The sequence below is a fragment of the Medicago truncatula genome, chromosome 3, assembly GCF_003473485.1.
Source record: "Medicago truncatula cultivar Jemalong A17 chromosome 3, MtrunA17r5.0-ANR, whole genome shotgun sequence".
NCBI lineage: Eukaryota > Viridiplantae > Streptophyta > Magnoliopsida > Fabales > Fabaceae > Medicago > Medicago truncatula.
The window spans coordinates 11,084,075-11,107,864 of record NC_053044.1 but is presented as its reverse complement, the minus strand read 5'-3'; the positions used below and the strand labels follow the sequence as shown (position 1 = coordinate 11,107,864).

Below are 23,790 nucleotides of genomic sequence, written 5' to 3'. Positions count from 1 at the left end.
TGGCTAAATTACCTTTTTGGTCCTCTAACTATTTAATTGGTATCGGATTGGTCCTCTAACTAAAAATTGATTTATTTCGGTCCTCTAAGTTTCTCACTGTTACTACATTTAGTCCTTTCTGTTAGTTTTATTCAAATAAACGTTAGGGTTTGTGTTATGTGGGTCCTCTAACTTTATTTATTAGTATCATTTTGGTCATATGCCTTGTTAAGGTATTATGATTAAATAGTGACTGATATTATTGGTAATTGTTATGGTTCATATGTATATGTGAAACAGGAGGTCAGGTACCCATATGACACAAACCCTAACGTTTATTTGAATAAAACTAACAGAAAGGACTAAATGTAGTAATGGTGAGAAACTTAGAGGACCGAAATAAATCAATTTTTAGTTAAAGGACTAATCTGATACCAATTAAATAGTTAGAGGACCAAAAAGGTAATTAAACCTAATTTATTTGAGAAGTGTATAATACGCTAATTTCAAGACATTAATTCTAAATATGTTATGACAATTTATATCGAAAGAGAAGTTATTTCAAGTATTTTGGAATGCATAGAGAATCATTTTAAATTTTTAATATATTTAGTTTAATTTTTTAATTTTCAACTTTATGTTTAATGCACACTAAACATAAATTTTGTTTTTTATATTATAGTTCATTTTGGTAGCCCATCCGGAATTATTTTTTTTGCTCCGCCATTATGTTGATTAATGTCTTGCATGTAGAAATTGAATTAGAAAATGTGGGTTATTGAAGAATACTTGTTTCCACTCTTGGGTATTTAGATATGTTCCCACATGTTTGAGTATTTTGCAAATTTAACATGCACATAAAGTATTTGATGAAAGAATTGAATTGTTGGTTTTAAACCCGCGTATTGACATACTCCTGGTATTTGATTCATAACTTTCTTCCTATACCTCCTTTTTGGAGAATTCTTTATTTCTAGAATATTCCATAGAGAAATAGGATGTTTCATATTGTCATTTCAACTAGGCAACTAGATGAACTTATTAAAAAAGTAAATAAATAGTAATTAAAATGGGGGAGTTTGCAAGTTTGATTTGATTGCGTAAAACAATTGAGTTGATTGCAGAAATTAAAATGGTTTGATTTGTAGACTATAGCATTGCTTAGGATTCTTTGATGTAATCACGAAACTCTGTTGAAGCAAGTTTGTCAACTAAGGTCTGAACAGTTGCAGAGAGAAAAGTTCCTCCTATCATAGTTGCAGCCATCTTCTGTTGATTTGTTAAAGCAGAGAATGATTATTAAGAGATAAATATTTTGCAGTAAGGTGCAAAGACTCAAGAAGACTAGCTTATTACTGACACGTCAACACCGAGTATCTTTATCATTCAATAGTTAGTTAGACTATAAAACACGGATACAAATATAGACACCGGACACGACATAGGCACTGACACGTCAACACCGATAATAATTTGAAAAAATTATATAATTCAATATAATCTTAGATACCGACACGAGACAGACCTAATTTAACAATGTATGTACTTTGAAGACAGGATATACTGTATGTAACTATTTTCAACAAATGTTTATAGGAGCATTAATTCACTTACAGATTCAAATTAAGAATATTATACAAACCCTACTGCTTTGTGTTGTCTAACTGGCTCATGCAGACTGCATATTAGCTAAGTAAATCCAATCTAAAACAAGTTTACAAGAAGAATCATGACAGACCCACATTTGTCTTGAATTCATCCAGCGACCTGATTTTCATCCACTTAGGCCTTGATCTCCTGTAAAGATCAAATAAGCATTTTTCTTTCATTAGCTCTGAAGACCTTATGTAATTTTTATTGCTGTACAAAATGTTCGTAAAATAATTCCACTCAGATTCCAGTTTACAAAAATCTAGTTTTATTCTCAAGCACATTTCATAACAAAACATAATGAGTTATTCCAGCTGAATTTCTCAGTTGTACTATCCCAATTATGACAGTAAAATATTGATTCTGCTATGATTTCTTGAGATAAATGTAGCAATTCAACTTTATTCAACAAGTGCACAAATTTTGATTCTGTGAAATCCTTACTTAGTTTTCTTTACAAAGATAAAGAATTCAAAACATAGTAGAAGCCAATATTACAGACTAAAGATAGTTTTATAATCCCAAAAATTAATAAAAACTAGTTTTCCAATATAACTTATATAGTTATATAGAAAAGTATCAAACTACATCAATTGACTATTGGAATAAAAGTTGCAGCAAAAAGACTTTGATAGATCATCAAATCTCATACAGAGGACCTATGCATGAATTGTACATTAAAGAGAGTATTTTACGTCTAGGACTCGATCCTTACAACTAACAATTCTTTTTCCATGTACAAGTTACCACTAAGAACTGCCTATAAAAAAATACATATGTAGCAAAGATTGATTATTGGCTTTGTTGTGAGAATTTGTGGAAATATTTAGAGATGTCTTTGGATTGTGAACACAAATAAACGCGTACAAATGAGAAAATAAATAATTTGGAGTAAAGAGATAAAAGATAAATGTACCTGAAACGGGAACACAGCCTGTCCTCATATTGTGACTTGTCCATCTATTTCTATGACAGGGATGTGAGAAATTTTGGACCAATGTTCCTTCCTTTTATACCTTTCTTCTAATGTTGGGCATCTTTGAATGATCAGTAGCTTAAGAGAATCAGGAAGGCTGTCTTCTGGTAATGAGTAAAGCTTTTCACAACCATAAAATCTAAGTGATTCAAGCAACGAAGGTAGGCAATTTTCTGGAAACGATTCAAGCTTTTTACAGTTTTCAAACACAAGTAATTTCAGCGAGGAAGGGAGGCAGTTTTCTGGCAATGACTCAAGCTGTAGACAATTAAGAAATTCAAGATTTTCGAGAGAGGAGATTTGTCGAAGCCCATTTCCATCAAAGGACTTCATTTCATAGAGATCACTGATATATAGAGATGCAAGGGAGATGGGAAGCAACGACTCCTTCATCAAGGTGTTAAATATATCATCACCTGCTCCAATTTTCAGTCTTGAAAGAGCGGTCAGATCTTCAAGACCCCATTTCATTATAGGAGTTGTTGTTCTTTGGGACCAAATATCAATTGATTGTAATTTGGGAGGAAGACAAACTCCTTCACAAAATGATAACTCCTGACAATCCAAGTCCAACTCTTCAAGAGCCGTGAGCGTGTTCATCTGAAGCTTGACTTCAAATGATTCAACTGAATCATGGGATTGGATATGAAGTGATTGGAGGCTCGAATATTGGTGTAAAGGACTTTTTAAAGTAAAAATGGAATCCAAATTCCTACAGTTACTAATGTTAAGTCTTTGGAGTGCAGGGAAACCATCAAGTGGAAAGGATGTTAGTCCATCACAGCTACTCCATAAATCAAGACTCACAAGCAATGTGTAATTGCTCCACGTTTCAGCAGGAAGAAAGGATAAATTCTCACACCTTTTAATACTAAGTGACTGCAAAGAAGTGGGTAGACCATCTTTGGGAAACACAGTGAGAGATGGAATATCATAGAGTTCCAAGTGTTGAAGACAAGTGCTTCTCAAATCATTTTTGGAATAGATAATAGCGTAACACACCTACAAATGACTACATGTTGCATCATACATGGAGAGTCACTCCCAAGCAATGATAATTGAGTCTTTTCACCAAGCCCATTGATATTACCTTTTTTCAATGACGACAGCCAATGCAAAGTAGGCGGTGTTTCCAATAGATGAGCACAACCTTCTATTACAATTTCTTCTATGAAAGAAAGGTGGCAAGGTAAATTCCCCCTCAATTCAGAACAATTAAGTATCTTCAGAATTTTAAGACGAGGAAAGGCAAAATTGTTTCCTTCAAAGGAAAGCCATTCCTTCCAATTTGGCATGTTGAAAAATGTTATACACTCAAGGGAGGGAAATGGTTGGAAGGAAGAATCAGAACCTTCTTCTACGACACAATAGAACTCTGGGCCAATTTTCTCCAATATTAACATATACCCTATACTTAGGTCTTTGAGAGAAGGTAGTTGCCCTAACGGTGGAAGTGTCACACAATATTCACAGTTAGTGATGTTGATGGATACCATGTTAGAAAACGAAGAATTTCCCAACCAATTTGGAAAGCTTGTCCCGCTATACAAGTCTATGATTAGTTTCTTCAAGTTTACTGATGGATGCAACATCTCAAGTACATTTTTCTCTTTTTGTGAGTCTTCAATTTGTTTGCCCCATAACAACTCTAACTCTTCAATTTTCTCTTTGCTTTTCAGGTTGGCATCGTGTGCCTCCGTGGCATCAACTACATTATTTAGGTTCTTGATGGTAAGTTTTCCTTGTAGGTGCGAGAATTTCCGAAGCTCTTTGATACTTAACCCTACCTGTAGCTTCCCCACGATGAAAACTGTCAATGTTTGAAGGTTTTCTAGTCGTACAATATCCATGGGCAACTCATTTATGCCAGTCTCACTTATATCAAGGTGATGTAAATTGATTAAATTTCCCATATTCGCTGGCAATTCACAAAGATCGCAACAACCAAATAAAATAAAGGTTTGCAAATTAAAAAGGTTGCATATCGTATCAGGCAAGCTTTTGATTCTAGTTAAGGAGAGATCTAGATACCTCATTTGCACCAAATTGCCAATTGAATCTGGTAGCTTGGTGATGTTTGTATACTTGGATAGCGATAACACACGCAACCTTTTGAGTTTTGGTAGCAAATCATCAACCACCTTCATGGATAAGTGATTTTGGGCCCACCATAAGTAAATGGGTCCGATGTAAATGGGTAGGAAGCTTCGCAAGCATTTGAAATTGTAGAAATTCTTCAACTTCATGAAATTGTCATACTCCTTTTGGTTATATGACAAATGGCGGATATTTTTAGAAATGTTACCACATTCAAACCTGCAACAACTTTTTCCTGATATGAATGTTGCTAAATCATTAACAAGGTCATGCATGACATACTTTTCTCCACAAGCATCATCATTTGATTGTTGAATTAACGATCTAGATAACAATTCGACAAAATAATCATCACCGACTTCCTCCGCCGTTTTTTCGCCTTGAGAATAATCAAGGAAGCCTTCTGCCATCCACAACAAAACCAATTTCTTCCTATCCAGTGGGTAATCTTTTGGGAAAATAGAACAATAGGCAAAGCATCTTTTTAAATGAGAGGGAAGATATTGATAACTCAAATACAAAGTGGGCAAAATTGTATCATTTCTTAAGTTCCATATGTCGCTATTCAGAATTGCAGTCCACTCTTTTTCAACCGCCTTTGAACGCAATAGTCCTCCAAGTGCTTTTGCAGCTATCGGCAATCCACCACACTTTCTAGCAATCTTCCTGCCAATCTCTTCTAGCTTTGGGTATTTACCACGAACATAGTCTTCATCACCAAATGCATGCTTCGAGAGTAAAGTCCAACAATCATCATCAGATAGAGGTTCTAATTTATGAATAGGAAATGTGCATGCGACCTCTGCAACTTTTTGTTCGCGTGTTGTTATTATCACTTTGCCTCCTGTTTCTCTGTTAGTCAAGGGAGTTATTAACTCATCCCAGTCAACATAACTGTCATTCCACATGTCGTCCAACACAAACAAAAATCTTCTATCCATCAAATGTTTCATTAACTCAACTTGAAGGATATCAAGATTATTGCTTTCGACCATTGAATTGACAGATGTTGTATTTCTAACAACAGATTCAAGGAGAGATTTGGTTATTCTCACAACATCGAAATCCTCCGGTACACAAATCCATGCCTTCAGATCAAAATGTTCTTCAATTTTATCGTCGTTGTAAACAAGTTGAGCAAGTGTTGTTTTACCGACGCCTCCCATACCCAAAATTGCAACAACACCTAAATTATTATTTCTGCCTGTTCCAATATCTGATACCAACATATTGACGAGTCTATCTTTATCATCATTCCTACCCACCATGACAGATTCATTTACCACTGAACTTGAAGGTGTTCTACGAGAAACTCTACCACTTACAGTTCTTTGTAAGCCAAGGATATCTTTCTGCTGGACAAAAGTTTGCAGCCTTTTACACATCTTCTCCATCTTGTAATTGATCTTTGTTGATGATGAAGGCAAGTTTTGCAACTGACCAGCTGGTGTGTTCTCCAGCTTGCGCCGCAAGGAAGCATAGCTTATTAAGTCGAGCAAATCTTCAGCATCAAAGATTGTGTCTTTCAAGTCATCAAGCCATTGTTTGACAGGAAGATCAGTGAATTGTTTCTGCTCTGCATCAACTAGAACAGCTTGAAGAGCAAAAAGTGTTGTTTTCAAATCTGCCAATAGCGAGTAATTGAACTTTGTGTTTTTTATGAAAACACGAAACTCTGATGAGCTTAGCTTCTCTGCTATGGTTTGAATAGTAGCAGAAAGAAATGCGCCTCCCACCAAAGCTGCAGCCATTTTTTGTAGTAAAATAAACCAGCAAGGTAGAAAGTTGAAAATGAAATTTTGAAGGAAAGCAAGAGCTATGACTGGAATGTGAATGGATAACAAAACAGTTTTTGATGAATAACATGTGAATGACTTCTTTGTTGGCAAGCAGAGCTCATTAATGGTTTATGGATCCACATCTGACTAAATAATAAATATACAAAGAAAAGTTTCACACGTAAAAATGCAATTGCCATCTTTGAAGTTTCAACTATAGATTAGATAGTCAATTATGGATGAAAATGGTTAGAACCTTCGACGTGATATGGTTTTTTTTTTTTTTTTTGTATTACGGATATATGAGATATTTTATTTTAGGGAGAAGTCTTTAAAAAAAAAAATTATCACTACAAAACTTTTTCTATCAATCAAGTAGATGCTCACATATATAAAATTATATATCATTTAATTATGAGTATATTACATCGCCCTCTTTGAATTACACTCTTCTCTCTTCCTATGTTAAAATATGCATTTCCCTCCCTTGAAAAACAAAATTAATATTTTTATCCCCTATGAGATGCTTGAATTACAATTTCTTCCCTTAATAAATATAAATAAATATTTTTATGATATATAATAATTTTAAACCATCGAAAAATAAATTCATTTTTATATCATCTAAATGTCAATGATAATTCAATTTAAATGTTTTTGTTATTAATTATACAATTTAGAATATAAAATTCATTTTTAAATAATCATCATTTATCAACTTTAGTAATTTTTCAAAACCCACTTGGGTTGGCCTGGTGGTATTGGCTTGGGATCTGGGAGTCTGCTCTTCCTTGAGGTCTCAGGTTCGATTCTCTCCGATGTCAATTTGGGTGGGCTAATTTAGCTTCTTCAAAAAAAAACTTTAGTAATTTTTCACATGTTTATGTTAATGAAATTGTGAATAAAAAATAGCGAAAAACATGCATTTGAACTTTCATTATATTAAAATGGGTCTTGCATACCATTTTTCTTCAAAGTGTGTTAGATTATTTTTTTACTAAATTATTAGACATAAAAAAAATTATTAAGGGATCAAGATTTTAACATAAGATGGGGAATGTAATTCAAGTTTCTCTCAAGGAATGAAAGTGAAACATTTTTTTAATATGTTTTAAATAAAATGGGGATGTATATTTTAATATAAAAGGGGAAAGGAGTGTCCTCGTGAGCTTAGCTCAGTTGGTATGGACAATGCATAATATATGCAAGGTCATGAGTTCAAACCTCGGCCACCACCAGAAAAAAAAAAAAAAAAAAAAAAAAAAAAAAGAAAAGGAAAGGAGTGTAATTCAGACTAATAGGGGGTGTAGTTTTCAGTCACATGCAGTTGAAAGACTTGGCATTGATAATCTTAATTTCAAAAAGTTAAACGTGGGGCAGTGTCGAGGAAGTGAAACAGGTTGTATGGAATTATGATAGTTACAAGAGTCCAGGTCTAGGTGGTATCAATTTTGGTTTCATCAAAGATTTTTGGCCAGATTTTCAAGAAGAATTTACGTGTTTCATTACCGAATTCCACGGGAATGGAAAGTTGTCAAAAGGTATCAACATCACTTTTATTACCCTCATTCGAAAAATTGATAATTCTCAACGCGTAAATGATTTTAGACCCATCTCTTTGGTAAGCAACTTGTATAAAGTTTTGTCAAAGGTTTTAGCCAATAGACTGCGTTGTGTCACGGAAAGTGTTATTTCTGAAACACAGTTAGCCTTCATTCATCATAGACAAATTCTTGATGGACATGCTACTCTTTAAGGTTGAGTTTGAGAAGGCCTTTGATTCAGTAGATTTATGAGATTAAAGAAGCAATACTTACGTGGGTTGAATCCTCTTATGAATTGATAAAAAAAAAATGGCTGAGAACATGTTGATAAAGTTTGATAAGTATTGGAGTGTGATTCATGAAATAATGGGTGTCACTGCTGTTTTGGATCCTAGGTACAAAACTGATTTGCTTGAATACTATTACGAAATCTTCTATGGAAATGATGTTGATCATCAAGTTAAGTCAATCTGACTATTGTGTTATGACTTGCTTTATGATTATCAATCGAGAATGAACAATGATTCTAGTGGTGATTCTCAAATGGTGGATGCTAATGTTGGTAAGGTTGGTGTACTTGCAAAAAGTACAATAATTGTATTAGGGTTTGTATTGTATTGGTCATGCCTTGAATGTGCTATCAAGGGTTGTATTTAGAGCCCTCTATGGGCCTGATTTATGTTTACTTAGGTAGTGAGTAATAGGGGCAATTAGGTATTTAGGAGGCTTTCTAGAGGTTTCTAGAAGCAGATTGAGGCGGCGCCCTGAGGAGGACGCATCTTGGGCCTTATGAGCCTTATGGAGGGCGATGAGGCCTCTGGAAGGGTCTAAAAGCCTTTTTGGAGGTCTTTTAGGTCCTCAGGAATATATTGACGGTCCACAGCCACCCAAGCACGAGTCTTGGGACAAGGCGAAGTGATTAATTTGCTTAAATTTTTTGCATATGTCTTGTCTTATACTTCGTGTACGTCCCTGGGCGTTTATCATCTGAACTTGGAGAACCCCCCTAGGGTATTTACACCTATCTTCGGAGCCCCTAGGGAGCATTCATTCGATTTGTCTTATAGGTTGACTACTCCCAAGCCCCCCAAGCACGAGCTTTGGGAGAAGGTGAAATGGTTTGTCATGGCGTGATAAATTGAATCACTTGTGACGACTTTTCATGGCGAGATTGCGAAAGAAATACAAGCTGAGCTCTTTAAGCACGAGTCTTGAGACAAGGAGAGGTGATTTATATAGTCGATAATCCACAGCTCCTAAGCATGAGTCTTGGGACAAGACGAAGTGATTAATTATAATGTTGCTCTTTGGAAGATGGGCGATATATGCATTTGCATCTCCTTCGGCGAGTTCGTGGGTGTATGGTATAGGCAAGCCTTTTTTGGCGATATAATACTCTGTAACTTGGGCGAGGCCTTTTTGGCGCTATAGTACTCTGTTGATGTAATTTATCGGGGCAAGTTTGTACATGGCGCCAACTGTACTTGCAAAAAGTACAATAATTGTATTAGGGTTTGTATTGTATTGGTCATGCCTTGAGAGTGCTCTCAAGGGTTGTATTTATAGCCCTCTATGGTTCTGATTTATGTTTACTTAGGTTGTAAGTAATAGTGGCAATTAGGTATTTAGGCGGCTTTCTAGAGGTTTCTAGAAGCAGATTGAGGCGGCACCCTGAGGAGGGCGCGCCTTGGACCTTAAGAGCCTTATGGAGGGCGTTGAGGCCTCTGGAAGGGTCTAAAAACCTTTCTGGAGGTCTTTTAGGTCCTCAGGAATATATTGACGGTCCAATTGGTAGTTATGGTTTGAAAAAATTTGATTTGTTTGTGATTAGGAAAAAAAAGAATTAGAACTTCATATGTTAGAACAAAGTTGGATGTTTATTTAGATGAGGAAGTTCTACCAAGAAGTCCAAATTTTGATATTTTATTATGGTGGAAGTTGAATGGTGTCAAGTATCCAACACTTCAAGCAATTGCAAGAGATGTGTTGGTGATTCCTGTTTCTACTGTAGCTTCTAAATCTGTGTTCAGTACAAGTGGTTATATTGTAAGTCCTCATCGAAGCCGACTTCATTGGACCACTTTAGAGGCTTTTATGTGTGCTAGAAGTTGGTTATGGAGTCTAAGAACACGGGTACATTTTTTATTTATTCACCTCAATATGAATGTATTTGAATTAGTTAATAATTTTGTTATTTTAAAGATTTCCATTGTTTAATTGTATTTTATTGATAGGTAATTTTAATTCTAATGTGGGAAATAAAAATGCTATTTTTACTCACTGAAATGGAGTCTGATAATGAAGGTATTCTCTTTACAGTTTATATTAATTTTGTTAAGTTAAATGTTTATATTCTAACATTTATTTTTAAACATAGGTTAACCGTTGATAAGTGACGTTAGTTCAGTTGCAATCTCTCGCCTTGAAGATGATGATTTTTAGCAAACTTGTTCATTTGGAACTTTATTTTGTTATGATGATTTGGAATCCTTTGTTGTTTTGAAAATGTAATGGTTCCAAGTTGTAATAATATTTAGAAAGAACTTAAAGATGTTATGAGCTCTTTAGAAGCCTTTGTTGTTTTGAATATGGATTGGTTATGAGTTGTAATGAAATTTAGACAAAATTTGCATATGTTCTAAATTTGTTAGAAGCTTTAGTTTTAATTATCTTGCCACTAAACCGATTTTTTTTACTGTGATGTTCTGATCTCTAATGATTTTATAAGCTTTTGTTATTAGCTCTTTTTGTCGCTGTGAAGAAGAAAAAATTGCTACAGTTTTCACGGTGGGGCTGGGGCGGGGACAGGAAACCCGTCCCCGTTGGGGGCAGTCGGGGTGTAAAATTTCTATCCTCGACAAGGTTTGGGGGCGGGGGTAGGGCTGGGTACAGTGAAACGAGGGCGGAGCCGAGTATGATAAAACCCGCCCCGTTGCCATGTCTAGCTAACTTAGACCAACAAAAAACATGAAGTTCCAATTTAGCAAAAGTGCACATTTTTATTAGGACAAAAAAAAAACCAATATCCACTGGTGTAAACCAATTTAAAGTAAGAGATAGTTTAGTAAATATCCCTCAAGCTATTTGTTATAAAATAAAACTGGGTCTAAGTTAACAAATTGGTGCAAGTTAACAAATATGTTTTAATGAAATTGAAGTGCCAATCGCGTAGAGAAACCGAGCCGGGTCGAGTCAGAAAGGCTTTGATGACTCAAAGTTAATCTTAGGACTATTACTTTTCCCACCCTCCACTGTTTTCGCTGGACCTGCAAAAAATACAAAAATACCCCTAGTTTGGATTATGTAATCTGAACGAGATTGTTAGAGTTATCCGGAAAACGCAATTCGGACACTTTCGAAATATGATTTTTGGTGTTTTTTTTATGTCAAAGGTCTTTGTTGACCGTTATATAACCCCCGCATAAGCTGCAGAGCAATTGCAGGGGTTATATGAACGGTCAACAATGACCATGACACCACAAACACTCCTAAAAAACTAAATACAATTGAAGAAAATGTAAGAAAAAAGGTGAAGTGAAGAATGAAGGAAATTGTTGAAGATCTAAGCATATTTATAGTCGTAAATCAGTCATAGGTCATAAGTAGAGTCAAATAAAACATGTTCTACATTCAAAATCGTCCAAAAAATGCATTAAAACTCCACTAATCGGCCAAACCTTTGGTGAAACGCCACCATCCAAAACAAATTGAGGGTTTTCGGATTATATAATCCGGAAATGACAAAAACATTCTGGATTATATAATCTGAACCGCACGAGAATGCCTATTTGGAGGGTTTTTTAGAGAGATTTCATGGAATATGACGTAGAAAATAACTAATAAATGGATAGGAAAAAAAAAAGTAAGCAGCATAAAACAACATAAAAAAACAAAATATTCTAGGATGGTGTTCGAAGATGTGTTTTTGAACTCGACCCAACTAGTTTGCCAACTGACATATTTCTATCGGAAGGCCAACTGGATCGAGCTCATAAAAACCTTTTCGGATTCAGATCTGCAACATAACGATGAAAGACAAGGTGTTTCAATATGATTGTTTTGAGTTAGATCTTGCTGCCTTGCCAACTGAGATATTTCTATCGCCACGGCAGCATGATCTAACTCATAGCAAACCTCTTGGTATTCAAATATAGAGCAACATTTTTGACAACTGGTTGAAGATCTACATAATGCAGTCAAATAGAGAGCTATCTATTTGTGACAACATTAGGTAGATCCTCAACACAATGACAAAAAAATTCATAGTTTCTTTGGTGTGTTTGTATCATTTTGACAGCTTGCTCAAGATCTTCATCACGTAGTCAAATAGAGAGTTATCTATTTGCGACCGTGTGAGAAAGATCATCAGCTTAATGACAAAAATTTGCATGGTTTTCTTTTTTGTGTTTGTGTGTTTTGTTGGAAATGAAGATGAAAATCGGAAATACTTATTTATAGAGGTCTATGGACGTTGTGGACCACATAAACTGTCGGTGCATTGTGATCCATATAAAAGAATCATATGCTAAAGCATTTCGGATTACGTAATCCGAATTTCACTTACACCCTATATGAATCCGGATTATATAATTTCAACTTGACTTAAACCCTATAAAATTGAGTTGAATTCGGATTATTTTAGAGTTTAAATGCACATCTTTGATGTAAAGCAACACATAATGAAAATTGACATATTATATATATTATTTAAAATTTAACAAAACAACATATCAAACTTTGTTGAATATGTTCAACAGATCTGACCAACGAAGCGCGCAACTCAATCGGCCCTCTAGTACTGTACAGACCAAAGATCGAGAACATGGTTCTCACATCGTCGTTCATGGGATTCATTCGGGTGAACCGCACACTTCCAATGAGTCGGTCGACGGACGTCGATACTCAACACCATCCACCCACCGTGTGTCTCTGTAGTTGAGTTCGAGGTTGATTTGATTCAGCTGACTCTTCAACCCAAAGAGTGTGACATCAGTGGGAATCCTAAACAGATTAGTTGATTTTCCCTCGTTATAGTAAACTGCAACTAGCTTGGTGTTCGGATCAAAGACAGAGTTTTCCATGTTTTTTTTTTTTTTTTGTGGTTTCTGGATATGAAAACAGGGACACCTATTTATAGAAGTCTATGGGCGTCCTGAACCACAAAAACTGTGGGCACAATGTGGACTACATGAAGAAAAAAAATCATGTTCCGAATTATATATTTTGAAATTTCCCTCACTCCCGGTATCGTAAACATGGGAGGAATCCGAATTATATTTTAACGTCTTAGAGGGGAGTGTATATTTTAACATCCGAATTATATTTTAACATAAAGTGAGGAGGGGAGTGTAATTGAAGCATCTTTGATGGAGAATTGTTGTTGACACATTACCTTTGGCTGAGAAACACTAGTAATTTACCCAAATGCCCCTCGACAGTTAACTGCCGAATTATGAAACCGGCTGCAATTAACTGCCGAGGAAAACTTCGGCAGTTAACTGCCGAGGAAACCTCAAACCTGTTTTTTTTTTTTTTTTTACAAAAACCATAAATATTCTTTGAGAATATTCCGCGGTCTTTATCATTTTTCATTGATTTTTCTTAATAATTCGTTTTTAATTTTATTGATTTGCCTTCCTTATTTATTTTAATTGTATTACTCCTTTGATCTTCTTCTTTTTTGGTTATAACTGTTTTCGATCTTCAACATTAGTGAATATTTTATTTCCAAAGAACTTTCACGAAATTTTCTTCTTTTATTTCCTTTTTCGTTGTTTTAGGCTTAACATTTTAGTCATCAAAAAACATTTCAATAAGTGTAAAAATTAAGTATTTGAATATTGTTTTGCAAATTACTTAAATAAAAAAAAATCTTTGTACCCAATTATTTTAATGTAGAAAATATAACAACATATTATACCTTAAAAAAAATCGTTGTGTACAATTATTTTAACAATTTTTTTATTATTATTTGTATTTAAGTAATGTGCAAAACAATATTCAAATGCTTAATTTTTACACTGATTTAAATGTTATTCTTATTAAGATATATACGCATAAGTATAATACTGCAATTGTTTGAAACGTACCAAAATAATGATTGAAACATTCAAAATCAATAAATATTATTAAAGACAGTTTATGGTTTTTTTTTCAAAAAAAAAAAAAAAGGTTTGTTATTAATGACAATTTATGGATTTTGTCAAAAAAAAAAAAAAAAAAAAAACAGGTTTGAGGTTTCCTTCGGCAGTTAAGTGCCGAAGTTTTCAGTTTTCCTCGGTAGTTTACTGCCGAAGTTTTCCTCGTCAGTTAACTGCAGCCGTATTTCTAAAACTTCGACAGTTAACTACCGATGGACATTTGAGTAATTTACTCATATGGCACAGCCAAATCAAACGTGGGAACATCAATTCTCTATCTGATGGAAGGAGAATGTAATTTACTCTTATATTTATAGTAGTTTTACCAACCGGTTGTTCTAAACATTTTGTCTGTGGATGGAGCTTCTCCACCCTTCTCCTCCTTATCCTCCGTGTATAACAATTTCATGGTCTTCATCCATTTCCTCATCAGCGCCCATAACCTGTTCGACCAAATTCCCCAACAAAAACCACTTCCATTCTTCTTCTTTTCGCGTTTACTCATTGAAACGCTCTTCCAAGCCTTCATACGAAGGACTTCAGAAGGATCCTAAGAAGGACTTGTCCCGCATTCTTCGAACCGAAGCTGCTATCAAAGGCGTTGAGAATAAAGCCAAGTCATGGAAACATAAACAGCTTTGGCCTAAGGCTGTTCTTGAAGCTTTGGATGATGCTATCAAAGGGTGTCAGTGGCAGAACGCTCTAATGGTTTGTTTCGTCCTAATTTCAATTTTTTTCTGAAAAATTTGTTTTTGATGTGACCCTTTACTCTTTTGAATGTTTTTATTTGGTTTGGTTTAGTTTGTTTTTGATGGGTGGGTGAGTGAATTTTTAGTCATGTGTAAAAATTTATTCATGATTACATGTTTTCACATAATAACTTTGTGTCATGTGTAACTATAGAAATGCATGAAATGGATAGAAATACAATATATGTGTGGTTTGATTCACGCGGTCGACCCCACCTAGTAGGATAAAACTTGGTTGTTGTTGTTGGTTACATGTTTTGACAGTTAATTTTGAGTTTAATTAGGATGCATTACCGACATCCAATGAAAATGTATTGATCTGTATACGATCTGAGATGATGGCCGGAGCAGGTGTTGTATGGTGGAACATGGTTGTGCTTCACTGGTGTGGGGTGGTGAACCTGCAAAGGAGGAAACCCTTTTATATCGCGAGTTTTTAGAGAATGGCTTGTGTACCTTTCTTCAATGGATGAAACCCTTTTATATACGCGGTTCATATTTCCACATGAACGTAAAGTTGTTAAGCAGTTGCGCCTTATGTAATCCGGAGTGTCATCTGATTGCAATCAAAGGGCCCAGATTAACTCTAGGTTCTTTTCTTCTGTTTCTCGGCTTCATATTGGCTTTGGTGGACCGTCTTTGGACCGAGCACCTTGTTGGGTCTTTATGTCCTGGGATTGGAGCTTGGCCCATCCAGAAACTTCAAAATTAATTGAGATTTTTTTATGTAGAATTGGTGGCTATTGGGGTTTTGGATTTTCTTGATTGACTCTTAGTTTTCTAGGTAAATTAAAAAGTATGTCAAAATGTATAATCTGTTGAATGTGTTCTTTGGCTTGGTTTAATGGATTTTTTTTTTCCGAGTTGGATGGTGAAATGAAATAATGTGAGTGAGTGGACTTAGTGTCGTATGTATTTATTCATTTTCATGTTTTGATGATTAATTTTTGGATTGAGTGCAATGCAATGATTCATGGGTTATGATGCTGCTTTTAAATGATTGAATTGGGTTTATTCGTTCATGTAGAGCTGATGGCTCTTGGGATTATGGTTGTCTCTTTGTTTTTGTTGATAAAGTGAAAAAAACATTTCAAGTGTGATATTCTATTCTGGAAATTGGAGTGTCTCAACAATGAGCTGTGCCATTATGCTTTGGTTTTTTTCTCTTCTACTTTCTATTCTGCCTGTGACCATGGAAAGTTTTAATCTGACTGTGTTTGGAAAATCGTGAATTTGAGAGACAAATTATGGACTTCTAACTTTAATGATATTTTTTTTTTAGTCTGCTCAGTTTCTAATTCTACTCTCATCCTTGATTCACTCATTCCTACTGATACTTGCACGCGTTCATGCAAACATAAGCAAAACTAGCGACACTTTGGCACATATCATAGTTTATGATGTGAAACATGACTAGATTTTGTTTTAGGCTGCAAAACATGACCAGAATTGCTTTAACATTCAGTTTTGTCTGTGTAACATGATCAATTTCCTTTTGCAGATTTTCGAACTTCTTCGAAATCAATATTGGTATGAACCAAGATGCCAAACTTATACAAAGCTGTTGATGATGCTTAGCAAGTGCAAGCAGCCTAAAGAGGCTAGTCAACTCTATGAAACCATGTTGTTTGAAGGGCTTAAACCTACTGTTGATGTCTTAACCGCTCTTGTAAGTGCTTATGGTCAAAGTGGTCTCTTTCGTCACGCATTTTCTACTATTGAAGATATGAAATCAGTTGTTGATTGCAAACCAGATGTATATACATATTCTGTTCTTATAAGTTGTTGTGCAAAGTTTCGTCGATTTGATTTAATTGAACGCGTTCTTGCGGATATGTCATATTCGGGCATTGAATGTAACAGTGTGACATATAATTCCATCATTGATGGATATGGCAAGGCTGGCATGTTTGAGCAGATGGAGAATTCATTGACAGATATGATTGAAAATGAAAACTGCCAACCAGATGTTTTCACGTTGAATTCTTTGATAGGATCATATGGAAATGGTGGGAAAATTGATAAGATGGAGAAGTGGTATGATGAATTTCAGCTAATGAGCATAAAGCCAGACATAAAGACATTCAACATGATGATAAAGTCGTATGGCAAAGCAGGCATGTACGATAAGATGAAGAGTGTGATGGATTTCATGGAGAGGAGGTTTTTCGCTCCAACAATTGTAACATATAATACCGTCATTGAAGTTTATGGCAAAGCCGGAGAAATTGAGAAGATGGATAAACACTTTAAAAATATGAAGCATATAGGAATGAAACCTAATTCTGTAACGTATTGCTCACTTGTCAATGCGTATAGCAAAGCTGGGCTTATTCGCAAAATTGACTCAATCTTGAGGCATGTAGAAAATTCTGATGTCATTTTGGATACTCCCTTCTTTAATTGCATAATTAGTGCCTATGGTCAGGTTGGCGACTTAAAAAAGATGGGTGAGTTATTCTTGGCAATGAGAGCAAGAAAATGTGAGCCTGATAGGACCACCTTCACTTGCATGATCCAGGCTTATAATACCCAAGGCATAACTGAGGCTGCTAAAAATTTGGAAACCATGATGATTTCTGCCAAAGATAGCTCAGGTATGTTGCAGTTTCTGCAATCTTTTCTTTGGTGCAAATTCTATGTTTTGGCCCTATTCTGCTTGATGGAAAAATGCCTTGAGTACTAAGCTTTCATTGGCTTGTTAGTGTATGCACTATACACCTGTCGTGCACGACAATTCTTGCTATCTCTTCCTAACAATTTTGTCACGGTGAAATAGTCCTAGGGAAGCCAGTACATGTAGCTCTCTTTGTCTATATTACCTATTTTAAGCGATAATAATGCTTCTAGAGTTTTTCTTCAAGTACATTCTATCACGTTTGTACTTTCTATCCATGAATGACATTTATATTACTGACACTTTTTCATTAACAGATACTAAGCTGATTGGATGCTAGCATAGCCAATTTTGATTGCAGACTACACAATTCTATTCATCAATTTCCACGGTGATTCCAATGTGGAAAGATTTGTAAACTTTAGAAGGTAAACAGATTCTTCTTGACTACATCGATATTTTGGGGGAGTCTTTCTTTACCTGTCAATTTGGTAGCTCTATACTATTCTCTATTCTCTAGAGGATATAGCTTCTGATTTTTTTATTATAGTAGTCAGATAAAAAAGGTAAAAAATTGTTATCTTGTAATTGTGTGATGTGTTGTTATATTGATAAATTTGTGGCTTCAGATAACATTCTTTCAAATGATGGATTTTCAACCGAATCTCTTTGGCAAGGTTTTTCCCAAATTTTTTGACATGTAACACATCTTGGATGGTTAGTAAAGGAGACAAAACAATAGAACATTTTCCTGCCACGGCTGAAAGATAGCCATCGATGATCTTAATTTTGGAATTTCCTGCACATGGTTTCAAATGAAAATAAACTAGATTCACAGGTCATGTGATCGGTGGCTCCAAAATCAACGATCCATGTACGATTAGGAATGACACTAAGATGAGCTGATTTTGGAAAGTTACCTTTTTGGGCTATGGAGCACGAAGTTGTTTGAGACTCTGGAAAGTTACCTTTTTTTGGCTATGGAGCACGAAGTTGTTTGAGACTCGGAGTTTGTATATTTGGTCTAGTTGTTCCTTGGTGAATGGAAATGCATTTGAGGAAGATTGTGGCTCTTGATCAGAAGTGCACGACCTTCACCCTTCTTTTTCACATTAGGAGGCCTTCCATGAAGCTTCCAGCAAGTCCCACGTGTGTGCCAGCAACGTTCGCAGGGATCACACCAGAGTTTACCATATTTCTTCCTGTCTTTATTGAAGTTGTTTGTGACAAGGGTTGAACCATCAGTTGTTGAGTTTGACCTTCCCATCATCACTCTTTGTCTAGCCTCCTCCCTTAATTTCTGAAGAAAAAAAATTCGGATAATTGGTCCAAGAACACTACCTCTTATTTCATTGAGTTCCTTGTTGAGACCAGCAAGAAAAATAGAGACATGGTCGTTCTCCTGCGTCTTAATAAACTTAGACATTGTCTTTAGTACACTTCTAGTTATAATCATAATATTGATCCAACTCTTGCCAAAGGGCCATCAATTCATTATAGTAGGTAGTGACATCAATGTCATTCTGCTTTAAATTCCATAACTTTGATTTTAGATCATGAATCTGAGAGAAACTCTTAATATCAGAGTAAGACAGTTTTACGGCATCCCAAACATCTTTTGTTGTAGGCAGATACATGTTTGTTTTTCTCATACCTACCTCCATAGTATTAATAAGCCCGGCAATAATGGAAAAGTTTTCAAATTTCCAGAGCCTGTAATTAGGATGTGTTGCTGCAGCCTGCAGGCACCGGAACATCACCCGTAAGAAAACCCAATTTCTCTTTGCCATCTAGAATAAGTCGAACTATTTGGGACCATTCAGCGTAGTTCCAGTTTCTGAACATTAACCTGGAGAAAGTTATTTTGACCTCCACCTCTTGAGTTAAACGCTTCTGTGTTACTGTAACCACCATCAAATGGGTAGCCATAATCAGACCCAAAAAGGTTGTTGGGATCACCTTTGCCGTAACCGAATCCACCATAAAATTGTTGTTTGTCGTGAAATTGAGTGGTGGTGGTATGGTAAATCCATTTACTCTGCCGTTGTTGTTAGTGCCGCCGCATCCACGACCTCCGGTAGGGGTTGTTTGGTTAGGGTCCACCATAGTTTGGATCGGTCAGGTACAAACAAACCCCACTAGTTAGGGAAAGCTTTACAGTATCACCCTAGCTCTAACAGAGCTCATGATACCATGTAGAAAAATATATGGGTGATGATGTTCAATTTTATTATGAAGAAAAGGGGCTCCTTTTATAGGAGAAAAATACAAAATTAACTCCTTTATTTTAGGAGTAATATAATGACTCATAACTAATCATTCAAACAGGAAAATAAATAATAGTTACTAAGAAATATTTCAACAAAATCATTGCATGCACCCTAAATGCAAGTTAGTCTTTCTTTTATTTTTTGCTGTTGAAATATTATTTTTCGGTTTCTAAGATTATTCCTTTGCTGGTTTTTGGTTTCATCAGGGTAGGTAAATCTCTTTCAACATGGAAATTATTGAGTATGCATGTCGCCCTATTTTATTATCGAATGTTCTACTACATATCTTCATCATGTTTAAGCTCATAACTGCTGTGTCATTGCCTGTAAAATTAACTTGGAATAGTGGAAGTTATGTTGATGAGTGATTGCGCAAATGACATAGTTTATGTTCGGTCTTCGGGTAAATATTAGAAAAAAGTTAAAGGAAGATAATTTTTAGGGAATTGAGTCCTATACGGCTAAAATTTCTTATTTTTTATGGGGTAAATATTGCCCCACATATAGGGTAGATTTTGACCCCTTAAACATTCTTGTTATTTTCTACCTTCTCACTCTTACTGGAACCCTTCTCCTGTCTCAACTTTCATGCTATTTAGCACTGTCCTGAAGGAGGACTTGTTGGAGTTCTCTTGCAATCACTATGGACAGGCATGAACATTTGAATCTCGGTAATGATGGTGGAAATTGTGATTGGTATGGTATGGTTTCATGTTACACTTGCAGTGCTGGAGATGGAAAACAATTAGAACTTTGGGAAATCCAATGCCATTGATTTTCTGCTGCATAATAACGTTGCATAGAGAACAAAACTTGCAAAGTATTTTGGAATGGATCATGCAGTGAGTCCAAAAGCTCGGCGGTCAACGACATGAAGGCTAAAGGATCAAACCAGATGCCACCTCCCTTGCCGGTTAAAAAGGAGAATGATTTTGTCTATTCCCCCTCTACACTTTAGAGGGAAATAGCACCCATGAATGATTACACAGTTAAATAAACAATGTAATGAACACAGTGGAACAAATTGGGACTGGAAAAGAACCTGATGTAGGGGTACCATTATAAATTGCACAAGTGAGGTAAGTATTGGAGTTCGAGTTAGCCTAAATCAACTCTACAAAATTGGCTTGTAAGATGAAGACTGACTATCACTTATAAACACATTTTCAGACTATATCTCATCCAATGTGAGACTTTTAACACACTCGCTTCACACTCAATGCTGGATATCTAGAGTATGACCCGAGTGGTCTGATAGTTGTGACCCAATAGCAGGTGGCCCAACGGATCGTGGATAAGCTCTGATACCATCTTATAAAATTATATTTAGGTCATATCTCATCCAATGTAACAGCTTAACAGACATACCCTTATGTCCAGGACTGACCATCTAGAGCAGTGACCCAGTAGCAGATAGTCCGAAAAATCTTGGATAAGTGGTGATACCATATTAGAATTTGGGTTAGGCCTAACTCAAACCCTACAAAACTGACTTGTAAAGGAAGGACTGCCCACCACTTGTAAATGCATTTTTAGGCCACATCTAATCCAATGTGAGACTCTTAACAATAAGAATCGAATATCAAAGCATTAATTTTGGATTAAGCTTTCCAAGTCTAAGCTTCTAGACAAAATACAGGCAAAACTCAATTTACAATTGGATCCAACAGAAAATCAAACAAGAAGCTTTTTCAGCTCTTCTTTTTTACTGGATGATAGGGGCCTCCTAACTGAAAAACAAACAATTCATAATGTGAGTGTTGGAGTGTCATGATAGATACTCCTATTAGTTAGAGCAGCAGCTTGACCCTTTTGAGTTTTGTGCAGAATGCAAGTGTTTTCTGTTTTAAGTAGCGTTGATTTTACAGATACTGAACAAGTAAACTCTTCATGTTAACATTTACTTTCAAATTTCTCATTTATGTTTTAGGACCCCTTCCTGGACCCTGCGTATGCGGGAGCTTTAGTGCACCGGGTTGCCCTTTTATGTTTTCTCTCATAAAAATATCTACACCACACGTAGCCTTGACTGGTAAATTTGTTACCTGTGTACTTTTTATTAATGAAAAAAATGTCTAAATAAAGATAGAGTTTTAGCAAACAGTTAAACATTCAAGTAGATTTAGGGAGGAGGGGGGAAGAAAACCATTGTGGATTAGATATGCTTCTTGCTTCATCTACGACGAGAACAAAATGTTCAAACTTAAATAAAAAAACTGATCCAATTCAAACTTTATTATACTGGATCAAATCAGATTGGATGGCTTCAAAATTGTTCCAATTCAATCTGCAAATATTTTACTCGTTCCCATCGAATTATATTGGATCAAATCAGATTGGATGGCTTCAAAATTGTTCCAATTCAATCTGCAAATATTTTACTCATTCCCATCGAATGCTTTCGTAACTTGTTTAACAATGCTAATTGTTTTTCTTGTCTGTCATATGCATGTCTTTACCATTGTAACACTAGTTATTAAGCTTTATGCATACACATCTTCATTATCACCTATCTACATTGTATTCTGAATTTGGAAATTTGTAACTAATCTGCAGGGTATTCAGAAATGACAACAATGGGGTGCACATTGGACTCTGTACGTATTTGGATTGATGCGGAATCACGGTGTGTCATCGTAATTTTAGAAAAAGTTAAATTTTAAAGCTTCAACAAAGTTATGGTGTCACCGTGATTCCAATCATGCACCAAGTAACTAAACGTTGAATTTATTTATCACAATCCAAAAAGTAGTATCAACCATACTCAAAGTGTCCTATTGGTTCACCAGTACCTTATAATGCAATAGATCCACTCAACCAATTGGTGATCCATTCTTGTGGGGAGTAATCGAAGTATGTGATGGTTGATGTTTTGTAGTCTATGCAAAATCTAGCTACCTTCCTTACCCTTGCATAAAAATCCTACCCCAAAATCTAGCTACAAGCCAAAATTGATGTTTTGTATCCTCGGGTTTGGTTTCTGGCTTGCTGCAAGCCAAAATTGCTTGTGGGGGGCCTGCTTTTCCCAACTCTGGCTATTAAAGAAACATGTGTTATCGAAAGTGAACTTTTGGACAGTATAAATTAGTGATTTTTCGAGATGTAGATATCCCAAACAGAAAGTTTTTTCCTTACTATGGGGGATTGTATCTCATCAAGTACATGGAAATATTTAAATGAATGAAAATGTAAACCCTGAAATGCCGAGGGTCCTGCAATTAGTTTGATCATGCAATTAGGTTTGTGCTAGGCAACTTCGAGAACTAAGTTGACCAACCTAATTCGTCCAATGTGATTGATGATTTTAATTTCACATATTAGTTAGGAATTTCATTAATTTTAAGGACCAAATTGTTTGATTAAGTTTAGGGACTAATATTATCAATCATATTTTACATCGATAGTTTTTTACATGTCATTTTGATCATAATAGGTTGATATCACTTAAAAGAGATATAGATTATCTTTTCTGCAATATAGATGGTCGGTATCTATGTTAATGTTGATGCTTTTATACCTTATGAAAAGTACGTCTTGAAATATTGTATTTTGCTTTGCTTTGCTTTGTATATCAATTAGACACCTTTTGATAGCTTTGTACTGTTGATTTTCTTAAATAGGATTCACGATTTTTCATTGGTGTTTTAATAATCAATAAAGAACATATACGCGTTATCCCCGTGAACTTAGCTCAGTTGGTAGGGATATTGCATATTATATGCAGGAGCTGGGGTTCGAACTCCGGACACTCCACTTCTCCACAATTAAATTGTGTGAGCTCTAGCCACTAGGCTACTTGACCAAAAAAAAAAAAAAAAACATATACGCGTCAGACACCCAAAAAATGGGATAGAGTGAGAGAGCCACTTTAAGGACGAAGATGATAGAAACATAAGAAAATCACCTTCTCCATGTAACATCATGAAAGTTACAGCTACCTCCTCTTCTCCACCATTTCTAAAACCCATTCCGTCCGGGTCCGGATGCACC

General features: G+C 35.5%; 2 protein-coding genes across 2 annotated transcripts; one reads left to right on the top strand and one right to left on the bottom strand.

Annotated features, from left to right (window-relative positions):
- Positions 1 to 1,474: 1,474 nt before the first annotated feature.
- Positions 1,475 to 6,573, bottom strand: LOC11413364 (putative disease resistance RPP13-like protein 1). Its single transcript, XM_003599374.4, has 2 exons — positions 2,546 to 6,573; positions 1,475 to 1,776 (listed from the first exon to the last, which is right to left on the bottom strand). The coding sequence occupies exon 1, from the start codon at positions 6,451 to 6,453 to the stop codon at positions 3,571 to 3,573; it is 2,883 nt and encodes a 960-aa protein (XP_003599422.2). The 5' UTR covers positions 6,454 to 6,573; the 3' UTR covers positions 1,475 to 1,776; positions 2,546 to 3,570.
- A 7,924-nt stretch (positions 6,574 to 14,497) lies between these two features.
- Positions 14,498 to 23,342, top strand: LOC11410820 (pentatricopeptide repeat-containing protein At3g53170). Its single transcript, XM_013603770.3, has 4 exons — positions 14,498 to 14,872; positions 16,415 to 17,510; positions 17,848 to 17,958; positions 22,357 to 23,342. Exons 1-3 carry the CDS (start codon positions 14,522 to 14,524, stop codon positions 17,868 to 17,870), a joined length of 1,470 nt encoding a protein of 489 aa, XP_013459224.1. The 5' UTR covers positions 14,498 to 14,521; the 3' UTR covers positions 17,871 to 17,958; positions 22,357 to 23,342.
- Positions 23,343 to 23,790: the final 448 nt, after the last annotated feature.